We start from the raw sequence: 26,437 nt of genomic DNA, 5'->3' as shown, positions 1-26,437 counted from the left end.
AAAAGGAACCAGACTAAATTTTTCCTTCCAGCCTCGCTTTGGTTGATACACTGATTTGAATGGGGAAAAAATCAAATGGCTGCAACATGATAATGGTCTATTGAATGCAAAAACAAACCCGTACAGACACACCCACACACGTCTGATGGTTGCAGGTTATACATTGTGACAACCAAATAATGATTGAAAAGGTGTAACATGCAATGAAATATCAAGGATTTATAGTAACTTGTGGCGTTTTTTCTCTGCCAGATCTGCCGTTTCTAACATCAGCCCCGTACATAGGTTTCACTGATTCTGCAAGCATCATTGTCAGATGGAGTCCGTGGACCTCTACGCAGGGTCGTGGGGACGGGCCCGTCCTACGCTTCGAGGTCCATTACCGGCTCCGAAGCGACGACGTGGACGATACTACGTATGAGTTTGTAGAAACAGCGGCCACCAACACTAGCACCTCATTGATCATCAGGGGACTGGAGGTAGACACCGAGTATGACTTTGTCGTCGTGGTAGTGAGGGAGGGGGATGGTGGGGCTGGACCCCCTAGCCCTAAGGTGACAATCGGAACGACCTGTGCAAGTAAGATAATAGTGCAGAATTGAGATTGGAAAAATGAACTTTGAAAGGTTTGCAGTATCACACAATAACGTGCAATTTTTATCGTACGATGAAAGCCCGGCGATGTGTCAGTGGATGCAAGGTGATAGTTGGCATTATGAAGCATTAGGGGCCAGCAAAGTTGTTCACTCTTGCAAATTCAAAGCACAAATGCTGGCCGAGACAATTCATGTTTGGGATTCCTTTTGTACCAAGTTTGAATTGGAGCTGAACAACCCAATGAGTTTACTGCAATTGTTAGGAGACGTATTCAAATAAGGTAGACTCAAAGCTTTGGTAAAAAGTTGAAACAAAGTTTTGATAGTTTGCAACAGCAACATCCAATATCTGTTTAAACAAGGCCTGTTCATCCTTCACAGGATTTCTCAACTGTGGGTGTCTCTGGATGTTAGAAACTAGTGCGGTCGAATGTTTACTCAAGCTATGTGTTTAATGTAAAGTAAGTCCTTCAGTCTTATACAACGGTCATGTTTCATTTCTATAGCTCCAACGGCAGACCCGATTGCGCAGCTTGATGTTGTGAGCGGTACGGAACTACGTCTTTCATGGCAGGTTTGTTGAAGTCTTTACGTATATGTACTGTGATTCATGCCTTCAACAAGATCGAGGTTATTTAAAGGAGTAGTTCTTACATGTTGATGTATTTATGTAGTGTTCAGCTAATTGATTATCCGGAACAAAGTATGGGCAAATTTATCCCTAATGCCATATGCATCATCCGATAATGTAGTCATTGGCTTTTAATTAACGTCATTGTTGAAAATTTGATACCTGGTACAATTCAATTATTGCTGAGTATTATTGACTGCCCTGTTTATTCACCTTTTTTATTAGTTCCCTCCAGAATCCACGTGGCAGTGTCGCAGTTTGCAGTATGTCCAGGTCTACCAGAAACAAAGCTCCGAGAGTGAATTTCCCAGTAACGCCATACAGTACGAAGCCACGGGATCATTCACCACTCTCGGTTCCCTGGTACCCTGCACCAGCTATGATGTGTACGTTACATTCAGCAACCGAGATGGGTTCTTCAGTCCGGACAGTAGCATAGTCAGTGCAGCCACTGCAACCACAGGTAGAATTGTTTGGTTGTATTCAAAGAACTTAAGTTTGGCCTAATAAATCCTACAATATAGTATTGATTGCCTTATGTGCCTCGTGCGTGAACCAGTGTGCTTTTTGACCATTTTTGAGAGCCCAGTTGACGGGACGCACCACGTGTGCGTTTACTGGTTCTCTCGCGTATCCGGTTCGTATACACGCGCGCGCGCCACTGACGACTAGCGCCCATTGGATAAACACTCAAGTTGCGTTAACTTCCGGTTCAAATGCATGGTTCCAACGCTACTAAATGTGCAGTGGGCGTTGTTTCAATCGAAGTGAAGTCACACTAACGAAAAATCAGTGAATTCGATCATTTCACTATTCATTGTGTTTATAAAAGTTCTTGTAAATTTGAAAGACTTTCAAAGGTTGAAGAAACGGGGAGCCAATATATTGCACCATTTCAATTGTATCCGCTCTATATGCATTTCAAAGTACATACATAGCTTGGGAAACATTCCTCAGTAGTCTTACAGTAGAACTTGGCCAGGAAAGTGCCAGTATGCCAATCGAGTTGAATATTTGCATTCTTAGTTGTTAAAAAAACAAATACAAATGTCACTACCGGTATACGCCTCTCGCGCCAAGATGCTTTGAAGTACTGCACATTCATATGAATGTAAATTGTGCATAGTCGTACTCCATGCGGTACACACCAAACCAGTACGTGCACATGCAGTATGCTTGAGTGGTCCATTATTCATTAGCATTTGTCTCTTACTGATTTTGTCTTAAATTTGTTTCACAGCTCCTGGTCCGGTGACCTCATTGCAAATGTTTCCCCCAACCGTTGGTTCACACCATCAGCTTGAAGTCAGTTGGTCGTCACCGTCATCAGCGTCATCAGCCGACAACAATTGCCCGGTCGATGCTTACATCATCAGTCACTCTCTGACGAGGATAAAAGCATGCGGCTCATCCGGCACTGACCTTGGTACCGTATCGCAAAGAGTCTTTAGCGTTGTCACTGCAGTGTCATTGAACAACCTTAAACCGTACTCCAGCTACAGGGTGTCCGTGGTCGCTGTGAATTCAGCAGGGAATTCCACTGTTATCACATCGTCGGCAGACACAAGTTCAACAGGTCAGTCCATGTCGTTGAAATAGTTGGGCATTTTACTGCAATACGAATACAATTCTGAGCATGATGAACGAAATTTGTTGATAGTTTTAATGTAAGTACAACAGCATAACCAATCAGAACCTCTACTTCACTGTCTTACATTGTCGTTACTTCTTGAAGGGCAACTTATGTTCCCAGGTTAACTTCTATATTCCCCGAACCACCAGAAAATCAGGAGACAGAGCATTTTCAATCGCATGCCCCAGCATGCTTCATCAACTTAAAATTGTGCTCCGTGGCCAAGTATATAGGGGCACTGAAGACAGAGCCTACTTGTTCAATATGTAACTTCCTTGTCAGACCTGGCCTGCCCGCGTGCTCATCTCGGAGAGTCCATTCACTCCTTGGTCTCCCTATGATCGCTTCCCTTTGCGCTGCTATCGCTTGGCTGTCTTGTCTAAGCGCCGCGGGTTGGGCCTGGCAGTGGTTTTAACATTTGGTTTTCCCTTATTCGATCCTTGTCATTGTATTTTATCGTTCTTTTTCTGTGCGTTTTGTTACCGTAGAAAAAGGCGCTATATAAATTGTATTATTATCATGATTATTTTTTATTTTTGATGAATCGACAAAAACCTAAATCAGTACAGGGCGGTACAGGGGCTATTAAGGATTCAGAGTTTCATCAAAGGGACTAAAATGTATTAATAACACTTAGAACAGAGGTAACATTTTAAGTTATTTTGTACAGGGAAACTAGACTTTCGGTGGAAAAGGGATTTTCTAGTCTGAAAAAAATAGACTAGTTCAATTAAATAAATTCATTTCACAAGGTAGCTAGAAGTAGAAAAATATGTCAAACACTAGTGCACATGTCACGATTGTGGCGGTCGCTTTAAGGCAGACTATTGCATTAGACTTTTGAATTTATAGTATGTAAGCCTACATGTAAAATTAAATATTCCTTCTAATTATCAAGTTATACATACATGCATATGAGCGCAAGTTGATGGTGTAAATCGAGGACACTCGTGACATTGTGAAGCATCATCGAGTAATTGAGGACAGGAGTCAAATCGAGGACGACCTCGATTGGAAAACGTATACAAAACCTATGGGAGCTGTTGCAAAAAAAGTTAGTAAAAGATCGATGATGAGTAACAACAGAAAATCCTCGATTTTTTTACACCATAAACAAACACTGGCCGAGGCCATCACCGCATTTTGAGCAAGTTGTTTATTGTTAGGCAAATTAGGACCTATTGTGAGGACTTATTGCTGTCCTCGGGCCCCATAGTACCATGGGACAACACGTGAGTAGTCCCCACAAATACGGTGTAGCGTGAATATCCGACTCCATGAAATGTGGACTCATTGGTAGTACTGCGCACGCAATAATAGGGAAATAGGGGTCCGATTTTCATAGGAGTCAGATGTTCATGTTACAACGGAACAAGAATGAATGTGTATATGTACATGGGGTCTTAAGTAGAAAACACAGTAGAACAAAAAAACATAAGGACGGTCGTTAGAAATCAAAAACATTTTTTTTTTTATATGATATTTCAATATGAACAATCAAAACAAAAGAAGAGAAACAAAGGCCTTCCACACAAGTATACGTGTGTAAGGATGTGTGATTTTATTAGGACACTTGAGATTTAATACAGTTTTTAATACTTATTTTGTCCCAGGGAATCGATTTATTTCATTCTTCTTTTTCAATTTTGACAGTGCCAAGCTTTGTACCAACGGTGAACGTACTGGATTCCGATATTACTTCCAACAGCATACGTTTCACATGGGATGAGGTTTCCTGTGAAGATGTGAACGGTCCGTACTCAAGCTACACTTACCGACCTGTGTTGACTAACCTTGCAACTGATGATTCGTCAACATACTCCACAAACAATGAAGTGAAAACTGTGATTGGGCTGACCCCCTGCACAATGTACAGTTTTCAGGTCGCAGTTGTCAATACTGTTGGAATCGGAACTTACAGCAATGCTACTGAGGTGACTACCGAAACAGTGGGTAAGTTGAGACTGAAGTGAAGATCTTGAAATCGATTTGGAGAAATCGATTTAGAGATATGTTGAAAAGAGATATCATAAAATGATTTAGAGATATCTTTAAATGATTTAAAACATCTCTAAATCATTTCGATATATCTCAAAATCGATTTAGAGATATCTCGAACGAAATAATTTCGAGACATCTTGAAATAACTAAAAGTACCATTATAACTTGAACAAATGTCACTATTGCGCGCCATAATGCAATCCCAATTCAATCACAAGTTCATCACAAGTGCATCACAAGTCAATCATAAAGCCAATCACCGGCCACTCACAAGTCCATCATGAACCATTGCAATCAATCAAAAGTCAATCACAAGCCAATCATCTGCAGCTCACAAGTAGCCGGGGATGAGCAATGCAAATGAAATACATTGGTCGTGTCATTAGCTTGTCGATTATTGGTTTGAGACTGGATATGACTTGTGATTGCCTTGAGATGACTTGTGATTGCCTTGTGATGACTTGTGATGACTTGTGAATTGTGATTGCCTTGTGATGACTTGATAACAGTTCTTGGTTCAGTCACGTTTTGACCAAAGCTACGTTAAGTACTTTTTATGTTTTACTTCAATTTGAATGTAAAGAAATGACAAACAGTTGTCTTCAAATTTTGGTATTTAAAGTTCCTTTCCTTTTAACTGCAGTTCAGTCTCAGGTTAGTGATTTATCCGCTGAGGCTGTTGACGGCTATCCCACTGTCCTCCGTGTTCGGTGGAATCTACCGTCTGGCAACTGCCCCATAGATCACTACACAGTCAGCTATGACTTGTATTGGTTATTGCGGTGCGAATATCCAGCTAGCAATCGCATCGTAGCAGGAAGAACGACCGATATGGAGTACAACATTACCAGCCTCTTCCCCAACTCTAGGTATAAAGTGTATGTCAGGGCAACGACCTCAGTCGGTGAGGGGGTTGAAGATGTCGAATATGTTTATACTGCCGAAGCAGGTGAGTAAATTTAAAGTCGCTCTTACTTTGATTTGTTTTCACCCCGTAAAATATATTTTGTTTTAGAAACTTTTTAGGACATTTTTTCACATTAATTTTGAAAATATCAGAACATATTCTTTCACAATTTAAAAGAAATTGCTAAAAACGCATGGAATTCTTTTGCATCGCAAAACCAAATCACCTGCCGAAATGTCACATTCTTTATTAGTGGTTCTTAGCGCAATTATAGCTGGTTTCAGCTAAGCTTTTCAGATATGTTTTCTGGGTCCTTCCTTTTTCATGGTTTTCATTTTCGTTGGGTCACTATTTCTGTTACCAGCCCCGTCCGAACCTCCCCAGAACGTCATCAACACGGCAACGCTAAAGCGTAGTTTGAGGTTCGCCTGGCAGTCACCTCCGTGCCTTGGTCGCCGTGGTGACATTGTAGGGTACACATACCTACTAATTGATCTAGAAAGAGGCGCGGAGAATGTGACAGCAGACACCAGCTCATCTGTGATGGACGCTTACATTGGTGGTCTGGTACCATACACCCTGTACTCATTCCAAGTCCTGGCACGCACCGCGGCCGGAGATGGCCCCTATAGTGATGCTATAAATGTACGCACAGACCAAGCAGGTAAGTAAAAAACGAAGTCCTTCTTGCTTTTTTAATTTACTGAGAATTCAGCAAATCTGAGAATACAATTTTGCAAGGTGAAGTACATGTAGTATGTAGAAATGAAGTACGGCCTACACACTCTCTACTAAGGACAGTTCCGGAGCGTTGCAAAAGCAGGAAAAAAATGTGAAGTAGACTTGCATGTATTTCAGGCCTGAAAAACAATAATGTGTGTGGGTGTTAGCACACTTTATAATGTCACATTTCGTTCGGTATCTATCTCCTCATGATATTATTCTTACCATTGCACTAAAACTATTCAAAGTTTGTTTACTGAGTGACCAATAAAACTAGTGCCCTCGAAAGCACTATGTCTTAGAACGATCCATTTGGTCCGCCCACTATAGGATTTTATTCGGACATTCATCACGGTTGTAAATGGTCAAAACGTCATGGGGCTGGGAAAATGGACCAGTCTATTGGTTTCAGGATAGGATGGTTAATGTATACTGTAGGGTCCTAGTCAAATAACCAATTGGAATATTTGACTCATTTTGGGCACTTATAACATTCCTACCGAGAGAAATAGACACTGTGCTTTAAGGTGGCGTTAGGGAGCAATGATTTCCTATCGATTCGATAGACTTGAGTTACCCTGTGCATTTGTTGTTACAATGTTATTAAATAATAAAAAACAAAGAACATGCACCCTCAGAGATACTAGCAATGCATAATGTCTAGTCTACTTAAGTTGACAATTATCGGTACATTTTATGTAGAACCACCTGAAATCACCTCCGTCACGACACCTAGCGGCAATGCCACTTCCACCACTGTCCAGTGGCCCAGGCCAGACCATAACGGCATCATCATAGCCTACTACGTAGTCTACGGAATCGTATCCCAAGGAAACCAGTCGACGCTGCAAGTCACTGAAGGACTGAACGATACCGCCATTGAAGTCGAACTGACTGGTTTGGTAACTGACAGCAATTATTCAATACAGGTATATAATTCACATTGCTTTTTCTGACGACGAACGCAATGTATCGCTCCGAATCTCATGGTTCCCTTTTTCTCTCTGTGAAATCGCAGACAATTTTACAAAAAAAATAAGATGCCTAATAATATTTAATGAAAAATGGATTCTATTTGTTGCTTCGTCGAGTTGGTCCACCACCAACTCAAATTTTTATTACTTTATAATGTTGTTCCAAACTGTGCATTGTTTGTTTGTTGGGGTGTTGGGGTGTCTGTTGGGTTGTTGGGGAGTTTGTTCGGATTGTTTAGTTTTTGTGTGTGTTTGTTTGTTTTTTGTTTTCTCAAATGCAGATCCAGGCCGAAACAATAGTGAAAAGAGGTCCGTTGAGTGAACCAATCTATCGCATCATACATTACCGAGGTGAGTAATTTGTGATCATGAAAGGAAATATAAAAATTCTGTAGTGGCTATTTGATTTGCATTTGCAATGTTGGAAATAGTAAACCGAATGGAGAAAGACCGCTGAGCACATTTTTACATGTATGGGAATCTTGGAAAGATTATGTAGTTCAAAACTTCTCAAAGTAGGTCAGTCAGAGAGGAAACATTATATACAGTTAGAGACTGGCTATAATAGTTGTCTCGGCCCCTCTCCATTAATTGGGAGAATAAAATGCACTGATTTTACAAGATCTAAATCCACATGTTCTTTTAATTGAAATCTGGAAACTTTCTTTGTAGCAACTAATGTTTCCAATTTATTACAAATAATTATTCAAGTCAACCGTGGAGCAAACCGTGGCCACTGGCCGATGTAATATTCAATTGTTTTCTTCCAAAATAAGCTTTGATCATACAGTAACGGTAAAATGTTTTTAACATTTGTAAATCAGTATCACTTGTAAGTTAATTTACTTGGATGCTAAATTAAAAAGTTTATATTAAATCGATATTTTTTAGACACCGTCCCTCCAGAATTCACAGCCAATTCCTGTCCGTCACCAATATCTCGTGTGGCTGAACTTCGAAGCATGGTAACCATGGTAACATGGACTGATCCTACAGCCACTGACAATGTTGCTCCTATTGTGCAATGCACACCGGCCTCCGGAACGAACTTCACGATTGGTCTAACACCTGTCACATGTACAGCAACGGATGCTGCTGGAAATGAGGCCACTCTTGATTGCGCCTTTAATGTGACTGTAACAGGTACACGTATATGCTTGAGTATGTTCTGAGCGTTTGAAGTAGGTCATTTGCTTGACGATTGAGAATTTCATCTTTAACGTTTGATTCACTAAATTGAATTTGTTCTGTTATACAGCCTCTATACTGCCAAATTATTATCATAGTGGAGTCATTTCTTTGTTCTTGTGTACTAAAATTTTGAGTTTGAAAATCTAGTATCAAAATGCTCATATTTTAACCAGAATTAATTTCCTGGGCTGAAATTCGGACTTAATATCCCTAACATATCATACTTCAATTTGCGACGGATCAACACACCTTGGAAATTCCTATTTTTTGGAGTAAAATTCATATATCTATTTCGTGATAACCTTGTGGAGACGTATCCACCTATAAAATTGTTCCCTATTATACACATGTCTCCACAGGGTACCGTGTATCAGACCACTTTTTGTTCAATAGTTTGTTTTGTATTTCACAGCCGATTGTGGTTGCTTTCTTCTCCTTTCAGATTTCAATGAGTGTGCAGCCTGGCTGGGTGCATATGGTCGTCACGATTGTGTCCATTCAGAGTGTAATAACACGGATGGAGGTTTCACGTGTATATGTCACAATGGCTTCAGTAAACCTAACATGAACGATCACACGTGTACAGGTAGGATGAGTCTGAACATTGCCCACTTATTTAGAAACCATTTTAATAGAAAGAGTAGTGTGATGACAATTCCAAAGTGAAGAAGCTCACATCATGAATCCAATGGCCATTCTTCAAGTATTCCAAAAGATGCTGAGATGAACAGTAAACAAATTAATAAGTGAAAGAATTCGTCGTACCAAATTGCAATTTTGATTGAATGTTCCTTTTGGAAATTGGCAATCCAGGTTTTTCATAAACGCTTTTCTTTCAGTTATACCTGAAATAGGCATTATTCTCTCCAATAAGTGCTGCACCAATAAAAAATATGTTGTCATTGTTTTGTTAAAGTATGACGCATGCATTGCATACTTCAAAAGAAAAGAAAAGATCTATCCACTTTCTGAGATTATTATCGTGTGACAAAATACCGCTGCAAGTTTGGTCCGACGAGAGGGTGTGTGTGTGTGTGTGAGTTTGTTTCTGCATTCAATAGGGGACGTTGAACAAAAGAGGACAATAGGGTCCCCGATTCCCGAAGGTCCCCAATCTCCGATCGTGTACAAAACATATTGAAGGTCTTCCTAAAATGTGAAAGTACAAACAAAAGAGGGACAATAGGGGGTCCCCGATTGCAGGCAAATACACACTTGGGCGTGTGTGTTTACCGAGCAGTTTTTTATTTAGATTTTCAACGGGGTCAAGCAATGAGGCCATAGATGTACTAATTTCTGAGTGGACAATCTGAGATAGATAATAAAGAAAATTTCTTTTTTCCCTTTTCCTTTATTTTTCATTTAAAGACACTACGCCTCCAGTCTTTCTCGCTAACACCTGTCGGTCGCCGGGTTCCAAGGTAGCATATCCTAGAAGTATGACATCAACTTCAGTTACTTGGACTACTCCTACAGCCACGGATACTACAGGAATAGCTCCTACTGTGACGTGTACACCATCAACCAATCACGCCTTTAGGATTGGTGATACTGCTGTCACATGTACAGCAAGAGATGCTGCTGGCAATATGGCTCTGATTAACTGTTTATTCACAGTCACCGTTATAGGTAGGTATATGAAATGAGTGAGATCCCTTCGTATTTCAATTATTTATTGAAAAAAAAAGGGACCGCATGCTATTGAGTCGACTTTGCTACAAACAAAACTTTCTTGCTGTTATAAATAAAGTTGAGTTGTAGAGGCTAAAAAAGACATCCAGAGAGGCCCATATTTTAAACAAACGCTAAACAAAACGACCATCAATGTGAAGTAAACACCGCAAAAAAAAAAGTCCACACTCATTAGAGGGGTTATGATCATCTTATGATAACGTCATTGATATAGACCTTTCGGGAATGTTGTTCGCTACATTTTGATACCAAAGACTGTAAATCGTCCAACAATAATAACGGTTTATGAAAAGTGATGCCGTTTGAAAAAAGTGGAAATTGCTAAGCGTGACAATGTCACACTGCCGGAAACGAACGGCAGGGAATACCGATCGCACAATGCTTGCATGCATGGGAGCATGAGAATTGAATTACCTGCGCTTTGTTTGGGCACTGTGCAGTCGATAGGGGCCAATTACGGGCATGTATAGTCACGCTGAGCAAGTTCTCCTCGCGTACTCTTTAAATTTGCAACTTTTCAAACTGCATCAGTTTTCATAAACCGTCGTCAATCTTGGACGATTTATATTCTTTGGTAGCAAACGGGGTAAAATTTAGCTAACAACATTCTCAAAAGTCTATACAAATGACGTCATCATAAGACGGTCAGATTCAAAATTATGACCCCTCCAATGAGTGTGGACTTCTTTTTTTACGGTGTTTAGTAGGCCTATGGTAGGCCTATTGTGTGTAAACTGTGCTGCCTCCATCTTGTGTTGATTGGTTAGAATAAGTGGGATTTTTCTTGTTGTTTGACGCTGATGAATTTAATATTTGTGGTATTTAGGTGATATATGTCACCCCAGCGTTTTCTTTACTATAACCTGTTTGTCAGTAAAGTTTGATTTTTTTTTGTCAATCACTGTAAATGATCAAATTGTAATTTTCCCTGTTTGGCTTCAAAATGAAGTGAACACTTGCTGAACATGTCATGTATATGCTTATTTTCTAAAGAATCCCCTTGATTTTTTTGTTCCACTGATAGATTTTGATGAATGTTCTGCAGTGACGAATGGAGATAATTGTGATACACACGCAGACTGTACAAACATTGATGGAGGTTTTCTATGCAGCTGTATAGTTGGCTACATTGGAAACGGAGTGACGTGCACAGGTATGGCGATCCATAACTAAAGAATATTATGAACACAAATTAAACTGAATTTTATTTTTTGACATGATTGAGTCTTTACTTCTGGTTTTCCTTGACTTCTCTTTTATTTAAGACGTTCCCTCCGCACCTGTCAAGGTTCTCTTGGATGATGAAGGAGACACCTGCGTGGTCACGTGGGATCCACCCGAACAAGAAAATGGCACACTTGATATAATTTCCTACAAGGTACGAAGGGTTACAACCTGTCATTTGTTTTTAGCAGCCCCCCCAAACAAACAAAAACGCACCAAAAAAACCCCTAATTCAAACAGTCCGCTTCAATTGTCCATATAACAAATGTACCGTTAAGTATAGCAATTATATTCGGTATCAGAAAAGATGGTGTAAGGGAAATTATAAAGAAGAATTTATATATGGTTAAGGTTAGGTTCGAAACCGATATAATTTTAAAACACTTTGGTAAGTTGTTCCATCGCAAAGTCTGCTTGCTCTCGTCAGTGATTCTGTTCATAGAAACGCATTGCGTTCTAACACGGCAAAGCCGTTAAGCGCGGCCACAGATACCAGCAATTAAACTTTGGAAGGCCTATAATTGAAACGTTATCACATTTTTATCGTAGATTTTCCGAAATGCGTACCTGTATCCAGACTCTGGTTCGAAACATTTGGGTGAAATCTCCGACTTGGCCGTGTCTGACTTCGTTGTCACCGATGCGACTCCAAGATTGTATGCCGTCAACAAGATGGACTTGCCTGCCTACACGCGCTACAGATTTCAGATCTCTGCGTCTACGTCAAACAGTGAAGGACCGACCAGTACAGAGACTGAGATAACCTGTGATTCTCCAAGAAGAGGTACATGAACATAGTAGTTCACGAGGCGTAAAACGGAATGTGCATATATAGTTTGTTTTCATAAACGTCAACTCTTTGTTGAACATTCAGCAGTGCTGTAGAAATTAAACCTGCTGTTTAAAGGGGTTTTTTTGGTACAGGGATATCTGAATAATGAATATGAATCAAACGGCGTCTCTCCCCTAAACATACAACATATAGTTATAAAGCAAAAAGCATGCATTTTATAAAGTGTTCAAAACACCATATAGGTTTTACAGTTTAGACACTGGGATACTGTATTTATCAAGTGTTACAACTCTTGGAAAAATTCACACATTTCAAGTCGCAGAAACAGACCAGTGTACTTGATACACGTATTGCACATCGCCTGTAGATTTTGACTTAAAGAACCTTCATCCAAACTGCTCAATGCATTTTCCTTTGAAAATGTTCCGCCTCTTGCCTTGCAATCGGACAGTTTTTTTCAGCATGTGCAATGACCTGTGCCCCCAGTCGCTAGATTTTAAATGTCAGCGCACTTTAAATTTGAAAACAAAACAACAAAAACGAACAATCCCTGCAGTAGAAGGCAACAGATTCTTAAATACCTCTACCAAGGGCAATCGTGCTTAATATATACTTTTATATGTGTAAAGATATCCATTTGTTCTAATAGTACTTAAAACGGTGGACTTTTTAAATTTATTCATATTACATTTGCGCTCACCAAACTTCCTTGTATGTACTATAGTTCCTGCCAACCTCCTGCCACTGGTATTGTCTGACATTTCGAGGTATCAAATCACCGAGACCACAATCAAACTAAGAATAGCACCAGTGAATCAAAGAAATGGGCCTGTCAGGTAAGACGAAAGAAAATATGTTTTTAGTTGAAAACAATCATGTCAAGCGATACCCTGAGTTACTTTTCCAAACACCTGTTCACAAGAATGAAAACAGCGTGTGTTCTGATACAGGAAATAATCCGTATATGAAGACTATGCATGGCTTAACAACCTTTTTTCCAATACTAATATCTTTTAAGTCTTGTACTTGCAAACTTGAGATGTTTTCTTTGAGTAGTTGTGTGGAGGTGACGGTGATTCGGCTGAATGATGACGAGGGAATTGAAGGAAAGGATCCAGACATTTTATATCACCCTGACCTCCTTCGCAGCTATGACGAAGCACAACAGTCGACAGGTTTACCATACGTAGCCATGGTGTTTAAAGGGTGAGTTTCTGTTGTAAACAAAGGTCTTCTGTCTGACGGCCATCTGTAATAAGGTGCAGTACTTTTGTTTAGAGTAGATTGTTCGTGCATTCGTTGTTACCAAATTGAATTATCCAATACAATCACCTTCCAGATGGCTGTGTTATAGGGACTTTGTGATATCAGTGTCATTCAACTTCATTTCAAGCTGACTCGGAGTTTGCGAGTGGTGTCCATTTCCAAGACGAAATCGCCTTTATCGCGAGAATCAATTATGGAAACACTTCCACAAAAAAGTAATGCATAGATAAAAAGGGAACCATTCATTTCTTTGGATGTCTTACAAAATGTTCATCATGATATTATCAGCTCCCCATATAAATAATATCATACCTGTCATGTCAATAAAAGTGTTTCAAAGATGAACACAAATGTAATACAATCGTAGAATTTACGAAAAGAAGTATAATAAGACTACAATAGGGTGAGTCAAAAAGAAAGTAACCTGGATTCATCATTTTCCCCTTAAAAAGGAATACATTTGACACACCAAAGAAGCATACATTAACCGAGCATGTTCTTCCACTCATTTGAAAAAAAGAATTACATAAAAAAATGTATCCATGCTATGGGAAGCTATGCATATTGTATTTAAAAAAAAAAGTTTTACAGCTGTCCATTGAATGCTATTTGCCAATTGAGCCGAGTGAGAACCAGATATTACACTACGAACGGTAAATTAATGAACAGCTGCAGTGTGGACAGCTGAATTTTGTGTTGTTTGTAATTATAATAGACATATCTGAAATGTCTGCAGTTACTAATCAATAATATGTAATTTATACCTATATATGTTATTTGTATTAAATGCAGTGAGCCACATATTTTTTTTAATATTGTTTTTCTCATTAGGTCACTTTCTATTTTACTCATCCTGTATAAAATGTATGGAAGTGCATGCCCACTTCAGTCATAACTGTTGTGCAAAAGCCAAAATCGAAAACCAAATCAATTGAAATTGGTAAGGAGATTAGAAACTGACAACTTTCACTGAACAAAAGACTAATGAGGAACGTTTTGACTGCCATTGAGGGTGTGACATTATTTCATCACAGATTCATAACTTTATTTCATTTTTTTTTTTTTTGCAGAAATGACTTGAGCAAATCTGCCGAAATTGAAATCGGGAGCGGTGGGGAGTCTTCATGTGGTGGCTCCAGACGTAAGAAGAGGCAGACTCCTCCGAGCCATACGGGTGAAAACGGCCCTCTCATACCCCACACCAAATACACAGCGTTCATACGAGCATACGTCCTCTTAGACAATCAAAGGGTGAGAATTACTTTGACGAGTGATGGAGTCTGAATTGTGCGTAGTGGTGTAACTTCTGGACCTGGATTCCATCATGTGGATGTGGTTGTCACTCACTCACTACCTTAATTCTGTGGTTTTCCTAGATAATATAGAATGTCATCCTCCCCTACTTTTTAAACTCATTATCCTTCCCTCGCTATATATTTTGTTGAGCTTCCGAGGTACTATATGAGTTTGGCTAAACATGATTAATATTGTCGTATTCATCTTCAAGTAATCTATTCTATTTGTCTTTGTGACATTAAATCGATATTGTAATGCTTGTTTTTGATTCAGGAGGATTACGTTACAAGTCCACGGCTTCAGCCCGTGTGGACCGGTAAGGTGTACTTTTCGTCACATTTGAAAGCTGAATTTAAACATCCAATTATGAGGCATCATGAAATGTATATCCTGATGGTTTGTAATTGTTTCTGTGGTTTTGCATCCATTTTAGACCCTTCTGGAACCCGAAATATTGCAGTAATTGCTGTGGTCAGTGTAGTAAGCACAACACTCATCATTGCATTGATTGCATGTGGTGTGAGGGTGGGGATACGGAGGAAGAAACGAAGAAACAAGCACAGGCTTCTGAAAATGACAGCCATGGAAATGGTTAGTTCCAGTTTATACTTAGTAAATTAGCATCATCACATTTGGGCGAGCGAGAGATTATAATCGCAAAAGTGTATCAAGGATCGCTAAGCACTGTTATCTCTGAAGCAGTTCCATAAAATGTAGGCCCGATTGGATGTTTATTTAAAATTCTTCAAACAAAAGGTGTTGCTGTCGAGCAATATATTAATGGTAAAAACACGTACAGGCATTGACCTCCCCCTTATAAATACATACAAATTTAATTTGGCCTAGGATGTAATGAACCAGGTCCTATTTTTTTACAAATTACTCTATTAATACCAGGGTTCGACCTTCTCTTATTTGTTCACTAGCCAGCCGGGCTGCTGAAACAGACTCTTAACTAGCCCATGGGCAATTTCACTAGCCAGCATTCTTTTTAGCTCAAATACAAAATGGCGTAATTTCAGGCTCAACTCTGAGGCAATTTTGTCGGGGTTTTTTATAAACAGATCTGATAATTAAACCTTTTCAAATAGTTCATAAAATTAGACAAAAATTGATGAGGCTTTCTGAATGTAATGATTTATTTCCTTCTCTCCGTTCATCTTTGCCGTATCGAAATATTTTTTCACTCGCTAGCCGGGCTAGTTAAGGAATGTTTTGACCAGCACGCCTCTGTTTTGACTAGCATTTTGGCTGGCGGGCTACCGCTAATTTCGAACTTTGTTAAATTAGCATGATACCGTCATTATACCCATTTGTTAATCTCTTCCTGGAAAGGGTCGCATCGACTATAAAGTGACTCCTCCTGAGAGCGAAATAGCAACCGCAGACTACAAGGACCTTGGCCTGCCATCGTGGGCCCTGCGGTGGGAGATTCTCTGGGAGAATCTGGTAGTCGATGACAAAGTCCTCGGTCGAGGGAACTTTGGTGAAGTGAGATTGGGAACTGTAATCATCGGTGGGATGATGACCAAGACTGCTATCCAAGTACTGAAAGGTAAAAGACAAAAAGGATAACTGCTTTTTAACTACTAAAATGATAACTTTCAATAACAATAGATCGAAATGGTGCAAAACAAGCGTACTGATTTTTGGTTTGGATTAGATTGATGGACTAAACTGGACAAAACGGGGAAGGGTATAATTTGACTGTGAATCTCTCTTCACATTTACCTGAACCCTTTGCAGAGGAATATTTCGGACCTGTAATTCTGGATGAAAAAAAATCTTTCGAGTAATGCTATAATTTGATATTATTAAGTAACAAGTTCACTTTGGAAAGAATTTGTTTGGACACATCTTTTTGATATTTTGTTCACAGGTGATGCATCGAAAACTGACCGGGAAGATTTCATGGAGGAATTTCGTACAATGACCAACATCGGATATCATCCTAATGTGGTGTCGTTGCTTGGGGCATGCCAGCATGAAGGTATTGGTGAAAGAAAACAAGACATCATTTGGTTAAGTTCCTTGTCCTGGGATGTCAACTTTTAAATATATAAAAAGATGGAAAAGAAATTTAAAGATTCAAGTGACTTTCGAGTTAAATAGTCACAAGTCTGATATTTTTTGACACAATGTACAGCGCTGGAACCCAGTCCAAATTTTAGCAATTTAAATTTCTTGTCCAATTTTTAGCAATCAAACACAATAATGGTATCTCATTGTAAACATGTTTAGAAGGTAAACATTACGTGTCCAATTCCTAAACATCCATGATCACTTGCTAGACTCTATCCATCAATAATCTAAACATGTTTAGTATTTAAATATGTTTGCAAAGTGATAGCTGGAAAATGTTTAGAAAGATGTGTAAAATTGCTTAACAAGGTTAATTTTTAAATACAACTCAGACTATATTTGAATATATTTCCTTTATAGGAATTTTGCTGTTTCTTTTCATTTATAAGGTGGAGTTTAAAATGTCTCTTCATGATTAACAAAAATTGACTCTTTGATTAATTCAAATTTAATCACAAATGCTGTAATGAGTCGCTAAGTCGAACGTTCTGTCTTTTTTTCTGAGATGTTATGTTCGTTGCCCTTGAGCATCTCCCAAACGGCGATCTGCGCACTTATCTGCGCAAGGCTCGTACACAATCGGAGTCGGACGAGGGCGCCCTGTCCTCCGATCAGCTGATCAAATTTGCTCTGGATGTTGCTAAGGGGATGAAGCACCTATCTACGTCCGGGGTACGTCACAAAAGTTTCATAATTTGGTTAACTTAGTAAGATCTAATTCGTATTTTTGAATTTATCCTTCCGTAAAAGAAAGCTTACTTTTTGTTTACCTTACCTAAGAATCTTAAGATTGAAAATATGTTTCCTTTTGTATTTTCGCGTTTTGTGACAGGTAATTCATCGTGATTTGGCGTCCAGAAACATCTTGCTCGGTGAGCAATTGGTCGCCAAAGTCTCTGATTTTGGGCTTTCGAGAGGACAGGACATTTATGTCCAGACGTCTATGGTAGGTCTTGTATCTTAATTAAAATCAGTGCTTATTCCAATATCAACTTTTGCGAGAGTTAGAGTTTTAACATAAAAGGAATCACTTAATTGGATCAAAGCTTGTTATAAGTTAGCCAGCCAGCTTTAGTGTCAACTTGATCTGAAAAGTAAAAATGACCCTCTCCGTATAGCAGAATATCAAACCATGTTCATTATAAATCTATATGACTAAAGGTTCATTCATTCATTCATTCATTCTTAATTATTTTTACCACATCTCATTTTGATCACATTACGTGACAAGGCATCAATAAATAGTTTTAGATATTAAGGAATTAATACTGGTCTTACAAAATACTTGGAGCACATTATTTTCAAATTAGAACTGATGAAAGTTATGTTAAAACTCTAACTCTCGCAAACGGTTCTTTTCGTTCAAGCCCTGATAAACGTCCTGAAGTCTTCTGAACTTTTTTTTTTTTTTCCCCAGCCTCGTATATCAACTCGTTGGCTGGCCATTGAATCGTTGTTGGATCGCACCTACACAACTCAAAGTGACGTGTAAGTATAATTTAAGGAGAGTGAAGATTTTAAACACCTGCAGTAAACGCCTAATTTGCTTCACCACAAAAGGAACTCCAGCGAAGCTCTTGGGCACTTAGCCAGCTCAGTTTTTTCCCCGCCCCATTTAAATATGGGACTAGTCTATTTAGGTTTTATTCGTGTAATCGCTTATAATTGTCTTTTTTTCTGGTATTAGATGGTCCTTTGGCATCCTCCTATGGGAAATAGCTTCAATTGGTAAGACTTTGCGTATTTTCTTTAACATTTTATTTGGGAAATAATAGGAATGAATTTATAACTCATGCAATATGCAGAGTACAATTCAGGACTATAAGACCTTAAATGGCTTACCCCTACCAATCAGGCACTATATTCTCGTAATAAAATTGTTCTTACATCGTTTCTCTAAATTTCATTGGTTTATTTTGCGCAGGAGGCACACCATACCCAACCATTGCCACCAAGTCCCTAGCAGATCAGCTGAAGGAAGGATACCGCTTGACTAAACCAGCCAACTGCGATGACCAAATGTAGGCATATTACATAATACCGATCGTATTCCAAACCTATAGAGTGCATGGTGTATAAGCACAACTAAGGTTGCCTTTTATTATTTTGCCAATTCATACACAAAAACACTGCTTCTAATTAGTTATGTTTGCAAGTATCATATTATATGATTATGAAATCACATTGTTACAGCTGCCCTTTGGTGAAAGTGATGTGACTTATTGGTGTAGGTGTGACTTTTCCTATTATGAGATATGGATATAAACCAGCTCTGAAGATAATGACATTCCTCTGTCAATAACTGTCGGCAATTATAACTTTCACAAATCATGGCGTGGAATTTGTTTTATATCTTTATATTCAGGTACTCCTTGATGCTTCGTTGCTGGGAGGAGGACCCTAGCAACAGACCCTCCTTCAGTGATCTGATCCGCATCCTCAGCAAGATGGATGAGAATAAGACTGAACAGGTGGGTAATGTTTGGAACAATCATTTTTGTTGAGGTCATACGCCAAGTTTTATAGATTCATACGGACGTGAAAAGAAGGTTATTAACGTATGTTTACATGTCAATATACTTCTACTCATAAATAGGTAGAAAAGGTTCATGAAATCTACTTTCATTGAAGATTAAAGTCTGATTGTTCTCGTATTGCAGAAATACATGGCGATCGATCGCGCCCTAAGTGAGAACTTCAGCGTGATCCGACCGGAGCTTGACGACAACTAAACGGACGTGCCAGTTCTGAGTCTTCCTACTGGTAGAAGAAAAAGATCAGCATTTACATGAAATATTAACAAAATGCACAACCTACTCAAATACATAGCTTGAGTTCAACCAAAGTGTGAAATGGATTTTGTTATCAACTTGTTTACTATATACTCATGGTTAATTTCATGGTTTCAGTATATTTTTGCATGTCTTTTTTTTTGTGTATTTTTGTCGCGAATAAAGACGTTTAAATTTAAGATGATAATCGACAATGAATTTTTTGATTAATTAAAATTGAAGTTTCGAAGCTCACGGAAAGTCCAGATTAGAATTTAGGCAAAATTAATTGTAATTGTTAATAGTGTGAAAAAATACTGTGGCATAAGTAGTTACACGGAAATAGGCGTATGTTAAACAGATTATAGCGTTGTGCCGATTTTTTTCTTTAAGAATTAGTTTTGTAGAAGTGTTGTGTGCATTTGAAATAAATACACTACTAATCAGCCTGTACATATTTATGTCTGTAGTAACATTTTTTTACAAAAAATCTCTCAACAGTTTTTTTTTAAAGATTTCTCTATAAAATCGTTCATTAATACACAGATATATTCATAAATTGGATAATTGTTAACTGCTACCGAGATCTACCGTTTTTATGTTTGCATTTGGTTGGTACACATTAATGAATTTATACCATGTGGAAGCTTTCATATCAGGAGGCATTATTAAATGCTGAATTATATACTCCAAGTGTAGTTTACGTTGTATTTTCATAGCATCGGCATATAAAGTGGCTTTTTCTTCTTTAAAAAAAAAAAACATGTATAATCTATAAAACTAAGAAAACATTTAAAAGTCATCAATATTGTACATTGATGATGTGAGCGTGGGCGGGGCCTGGAACACGGTAGGCGTGGCTGACTACTACTGTAAGCCCTTAGCTTCCAAATAATATAACGAGTTTGTTTTTACGAGTAGTTCACACATGAAACAGGAGCATTATACATTGGTTTTATTGATGAATTTCGTTGTCATTAACACCAAATAAATAGTTCTAAGTTAGAGCATGACCTATGCGGTAATTATTCTTTTTAAAATATATGTTCAGTAATCAATAAATACAAAAAATACTATAAATAACTTAAACTTACTGCGCCTTAAATTTAGATTTAGAATTTAGATTGATAGTCCATAATTTAGTTACATCCTTCAATTTGGTAAATGAATTTATTAACAATTTGCTTTTTGGCTAATTGTCTTTTGTTAACCATTATCTCGACAGTAAGGAAATAACAGTTCCAGTTTTAATTGGTTACTAATCTGTTGACTTTATGATTTGTCAGCGTTACTAATGGCTTGAACTGAAATCATACAGTAAAGATGTATTGAAATCGTTCAAGTCTTTCATCTCTATACTTTGCTACTTGTTACGAACGGACCCCAGTTTCTCATCCTGCCCTACATATTGTTTCACCATTAGGACTCCTGAAGTCCTGGATGATGCTGAATGCTACATCTCTTGGAGGTGGAAGGTTGTGCGTAGGCGGCCACAAGTTTGTTCCTGGCAAGCACAAAAGGCCTCTCGCGTTGCAGTCACAACTATTAAAGATGCCTCTCACCACTCCCTTTATATTGATTATTCCTTCTCTCACAGCACGCAGCAAAGCTTTCCTTTTTTTCCTTTCCTTTTTTTAATATGCTTTTTATTATTTTTGTTCAGTTTACATTTATAGCTTAAGTAGATTTTAATCATTTTAATTGTTCGTATACTTGTATTGGCCTATGTAACTGTTTTTATAATGTTTCAATGTTTTTTATGACTGTATGCGCGCGTTTTAAGATATCCTTGTGCGATATAATAAAGATTACTTACTTGACTTCTAATATTCAATATTTTGTAGTTTCTTTATCTTCATTGTTATCTTTGCCCGTCTGTTTTCATCTTGCATAAGCTTGGTTTTTCTACCATAACTTTTCTACAATGGATTCGTTTGTCTTTTGTTTGTTTGTCTGTGTGTTTGTGTTTGTGTTTGTTTGTGTTCTTGTTGTGTTCATGTTATTTGTTCTTGTCCAGGCTGCTCTACTTACAAGCCTTGGCTTATGTGAACAACCCCGTCCTTTCCTAAATATTGAACTTTCTTTTCATTTTTCATATTTATTAATCTTAATCTCATAAACATTTCATGGAACCCAACCCAAGAGATAGGGTTAAAACAAACAAAAGCAAAAATACAGTCAGTGTAACAATTCTGGTGAGCAAAAAGGTTACACGAACCTAATTCCTGTTGCTTTAATTATATTAACTATATTACCTTATAGTGTACTTTATATAAACACGGCAACGGTGCCATGCACCCCCCCCCCCCAAAAAAAATGACAACAACAGCAACAACAACAACAAAACAGCCACTACGTATAACATCAAGGCAGCCACTACGTATAACATCATATTTTCACCAAAATTGGTTTAAATTGTCAGAAATTGCCTCAGATCGCACCACAGAGCATCTAAAATCCATTTTCCCCCGGCCCCTGAAGCGGGCCCCGGGCCCCTGAAGCGGGCCCCGAACCCCACGCCGTAAATTTGTGGAACCACTTTTTGGGACCACATTTTTTTTGCCCCCCGCCCCAAAAAAATTGTTTTCTGAATCCGCAATTGCGTAGGCCGAAGGGCTCTCACTTTCACACCTTTTAGATAAGTGCCCCTTTTTGGTGTTGCCCCCCCCCCCCCCCCCCCCCGTTTGAATATCGTTCCGCCGCCCATGGAACCCAACCCAAGAAATAGGGGTAAAAGAAAAAAAGAAAAAACAATTTCAGAGTAACAATTCTGGGGAGCAAAATGTTACATGAATGGCGTGCAAAGGTGTGAAACGACTGAAGCAAAACAAATTACATCGATGGTCAATTTAATGTTTCATTCCCAAACTCTGAAGAAAAAAATCGTCAGATGAAGCAAAACCTGTTAAACTTTCACCATGATGAACAGCTTTATTCAGTTGGATGAAAGTCTTTCAAGTCAAACTAGTTTTAAGAGTCCTGGTGCTTGTGAAGAATGTACATGAATGCAAACGCTTGGATACAATTGCGCCAAATTGTGCCTCAAATGCGGAAATGAGTCGCATTTTCACCGCCGAGAACATGGTTGAAAACTGAGACCATACCAAAGATTTGACCTATTATAGAAAAGAACAGTAACTCATCAAGGATTCGAAAGAAAAAGCATAGTTAATATCTGTGCAGTATTTCGACTTGAAAACGCTGCAAGAAGGTTCGGTTCTCAATTATATATAACAGCACTTTTTGCCCAATAGATGACAATGTTTGCATCAGCTACTTCTGCAAAGCTACATGATTGAGTATTAACATTGAAATTAACCGCTTTTCTTCTGACAAATACCGTTTGATTGACTGGTAACTGTCTGCTAGGCGTCGTTTTGGCGCAAGTCAGAGTGGTAGCAGTTTTCGTCATCATCACCAACCACCATGCTGGCGTCGTGCGTTGTCTCGTACAACTGGCAGATCTTCTCTCCGTGGCTGACCTGTCGCAGATTGAAGGAGCTGCATCGAGGCTCATCCCGGCACGCCGAACCACACGCGATGACACCCTCAGTGGGGAACTCCTGGATTGACGGGTCAGAGGAGCTGTCTTGAAGCAGCGTCGGCAACGTTATTGACAAAAATGGCAGCTTATTGGGTGTATTGCTCTTACCAGCAGGCTCTGTCGGCAAAGTAATGAGTTATAATACTTATACTTGTATTGTGACTTACGTTATTGTGAATTTTTCATTAAATGTATTTTGTGTCTTGTGTAATTTCAGGGTGATTCAGGCTTTTAATGTAATTTTTGGCAGCGAGAGTTTAACGAAATAAACCAGTGAACGGAATGTTTCCAAACTTATTACAAGAATCTGTTTAATGTTAGACCCACAACGCTTGGTATTTACCGCGTTGCTATATGAAGGACGGACGTCGATGTACAAATAATCTGTTACGACTCCTTTCGAGATGTTCAAACCGAAACCTACTTTATTATTCATACTTAAACGCTCATCTGGACTTCAAAGTGCTTTAAAACGCTGAATGTATATATTCATGTGAAAAAAATAGTTTATTTCTTGGTTAATACATAAAACAGTCATAATTTTCAAGGGAAAAGAAACAATCTAAATGCTAATTTCCTGAAGAAAATAAGGCACGATTTGCATTAAATTGTGTCAATACTATACAAACTATACTGTTGAAACCAATTTACTACACCTGTATTATCTGAATGCTGTTTCTACATTAATTAACATCCAATAATTCATTAAAATGTTTGTCATGCAAGGAAACCTAATATGTTTTACTTAATCAATTACACAATTGAAACATATAGGCCCACTGCTGTTGTTATGATCAAGAAACATTAAGGATTTTCCCTCCCTTCAATACACATGATTAAATGAAACAAATCTTCATAAACAAATGTCTCTCTCTATATATACAAACATGTCTGACGTGTCCATAAAAGATATGATGTGCACACAATTTTGGGACTGATTGCAAAGATTCAAAGGGCACACGGCTGTTGTCAGCCACGCCTATTCCATATTCCGCCCACCCTGACATCATCAACATGTATTTACGGGTTTTTGTTCTTGGTGTTCTCAAGTTTAAATGGATTATATATGGTTTTCTTAAAATCATTCTGTGCCTGTTTGATTACCAATATCGTCACATGTTAATTATTTCTGTCGTATAAGCTACATCTCAGCACCGAGTATTTACTTTTGCTGCCCTAATTATACAAAGCAAATGAAAACTATATACATTATATCAAAACAATATCGATTGCTGCAAAGAAATCATATCGTATGAGTATGCGTGGTCGATAAAACAATAAAAATGTAAACATATTTTTTTTTATTTAAACAAAAGATGTTCAAGGAGTTTTTCTGTGGAATTATGTTCATACAAATTCTAAACTTCAATTAAACTTGGATACTAATTAGTTGGTAGTAATACAATACTAAAACATAGCCTACGAATCTAATTCCTGCAAAAGTAACTATATTTAGGCCTACATGTACACTGCTGCGTTTTGTTTATTAAACTGAGCATGTTTCATTGAACACGTCTTTTGCCCGAGTGTTCATTTCACAATTTTGTTAACAATTACTACTTTATTATCCATGCTTAAACGCTCATCTGGACTTCGAGAGCTTTAAAACGCTGAATTTATATATTCATGTGAAAAAATAGTTTATTTCTTGGTTAATACATAAAACAGTCATCATTTTCAAGGGAAAAGAAACAATCTTAATGCTAATTTCCTTAAGGAAATAAGGCACGGTTTGCATTAAATTGTGTCAATAATATACAAACTCTACTTTTGAAACCAATTTACTACACCTGTATTATCTGAATGCTGTTTCTACATTTATTAACATCCAATAATTCATTAAAATGTTTGTCACGCCAGAATACCTAATATGTTTTACTCAATCAAATATATGATTATTACACAATTGAAACATATAGGCCCACTGCTGTTGTTATGATCAAGAAACATTAGGGATTTTCTCTCCCTTCAATACACATAATTAAATGAAAACAAATCTTCGTAAACAAATTTCTCTTTCTATATATACAAACATGTCTGAATTGTTCATAAAAGATATTGATGTGCCCACAATTTTGGGAGCGATTGCAAAAACTGTTCTTTTTTATTCTTCAAAGGGCATATGGCTGTTGTCAGCCACGCTTATTCCATATTCCGCCCACCCTAACATCATCAACATGTTTTTACGGGTTTTTGTTCTTGGTGTTCTCAAGTTTAATGGATAATGTTTGGTTTTCTTAAAATCATTCTATGCCTGTTTGATTACCAATATCTTCACATGTTAATTATTTTTGTCGTATAAGCTACATCTCAGCACTGAGTATTTACTTTTGCTGCCCTTATTATACAAAGCAAATGCATAATATATACATTATATCAAAACAATATCGATTGCTGCAAAGAAACTATATCGTATGAGTATGCGTGGTCAATAAAACAATAAAAATGTAAACATATTTTTTTAATTTAAACAAAAGATTTTCAAGGAGTTTTTCTGTGTAATTATGTTCAGACAAATTCTAAACTTCAATTAAACTTGGAAACTAAGCCCGCGGTCTCGGATCCTTTCAGGAGCAAACATCGTCTCGGAGGCGAGTAAACTTCTCTTTTATATATATAGATTCCACCGAGGGACGGTACTTTTGCATGAAAATGTTCTGATTGTCAAATTCGTATCCCTATTCGCTTCAAGAAAGAACAACAGCGGTAACAGTGCACAAGTCAATGCAGTCATATCATTACAGCAGTCAGTCCGATGTTTTAGATCGGCCTGTGTGTGTGTGATTTTTTTTTTTGGCAATACAACCGCGAAATGCGGAAACACTCTTGCATAATTCCCCGATAAAAAATAAACATCAACGGCTGCGCTTTCTAAACATGCATTGTTTGACCATGCATAGTTTGAGGGTCGTTGTAATTCTTCCATAAACATACCTCAAAGGTAATTACACCTGTCTAATTGGTCAACACCCAGTCATGAGCCGACGATTATTTTAAATCGTGCTTTGAACAATACCGAGAGCTGGTTAAAACCATCGTTACAAAAGTGATCCCTGAACCAGGACAAGTTCTTAATTATAGTTTGTTTTTGTCGAGAGTATTTAATTCTCCGC

At 38.1% G+C, this 26,437-nt stretch overlaps 1 protein-coding gene across 1 annotated transcript in view; it reads left to right on the top strand.

Annotated features, from left to right (window-relative positions):
* The window catches only part of LOC119737808, a 36,943-nt gene extending 16,415 nt beyond the window's left edge, over positions 1-20,528 (top strand). The window contains exons 15-43 of the mRNA XM_038212424.1: positions 253-579; positions 1,103-1,170; positions 1,453-1,690; positions 2,468-2,803; positions 4,514-4,813; positions 5,505-5,810; positions 6,133-6,432; positions 7,194-7,420; positions 7,747-7,816; positions 8,357-8,608; positions 9,099-9,242; positions 10,025-10,285; positions 11,373-11,501; positions 11,614-11,726; positions 12,122-12,356; positions 13,090-13,201; positions 13,422-13,571; positions 14,702-14,882; positions 15,201-15,243; positions 15,361-15,518; positions 16,263-16,482; positions 16,807-16,917; positions 17,515-17,681; positions 17,842-17,955; positions 18,427-18,497; positions 18,697-18,737; positions 18,934-19,030; positions 19,375-19,480; positions 19,670-20,528. Coding sequence (XP_038068352.1) covers positions 253-579; positions 1,103-1,170; positions 1,453-1,690; positions 2,468-2,803; positions 4,514-4,813; positions 5,505-5,810; positions 6,133-6,432; positions 7,194-7,420; positions 7,747-7,816; positions 8,357-8,608; positions 9,099-9,242; positions 10,025-10,285; positions 11,373-11,501; positions 11,614-11,726; positions 12,122-12,356; positions 13,090-13,201; positions 13,422-13,571; positions 14,702-14,882; positions 15,201-15,243; positions 15,361-15,518; positions 16,263-16,482; positions 16,807-16,917; positions 17,515-17,681; positions 17,842-17,955; positions 18,427-18,497; positions 18,697-18,737; positions 18,934-19,030; positions 19,375-19,480; positions 19,670-19,741 — 4,949 coding nt within the window. The 3' untranslated portion in view covers positions 19,742-20,528. The remainder of the gene's footprint in view (positions 1-252; positions 580-1,102; positions 1,171-1,452; positions 1,691-2,467; positions 2,804-4,513; positions 4,814-5,504; positions 5,811-6,132; positions 6,433-7,193; positions 7,421-7,746; positions 7,817-8,356; positions 8,609-9,098; positions 9,243-10,024; positions 10,286-11,372; positions 11,502-11,613; positions 11,727-12,121; positions 12,357-13,089; positions 13,202-13,421; positions 13,572-14,701; positions 14,883-15,200; positions 15,244-15,360; positions 15,519-16,262; positions 16,483-16,806; positions 16,918-17,514; positions 17,682-17,841; positions 17,956-18,426; positions 18,498-18,696; positions 18,738-18,933; positions 19,031-19,374; positions 19,481-19,669) is intronic.
* Positions 20,529-26,437: the final 5,909 nt, after the last annotated feature.

The sequence above is a fragment of the Patiria miniata genome, unplaced genomic scaffold (assembly GCF_015706575.1).
Source record: "Patiria miniata isolate m_02_andy unplaced genomic scaffold, ASM1570657v1 HiC_scaffold_3, whole genome shotgun sequence".
Taxonomy (NCBI): domain Eukaryota; kingdom Metazoa; phylum Echinodermata; class Asteroidea; order Valvatida; family Asterinidae; genus Patiria; species Patiria miniata.
Note: the sequence above shows the minus strand (reverse complement) of the source record. Positions and strands in the feature narration are given on the sequence as shown.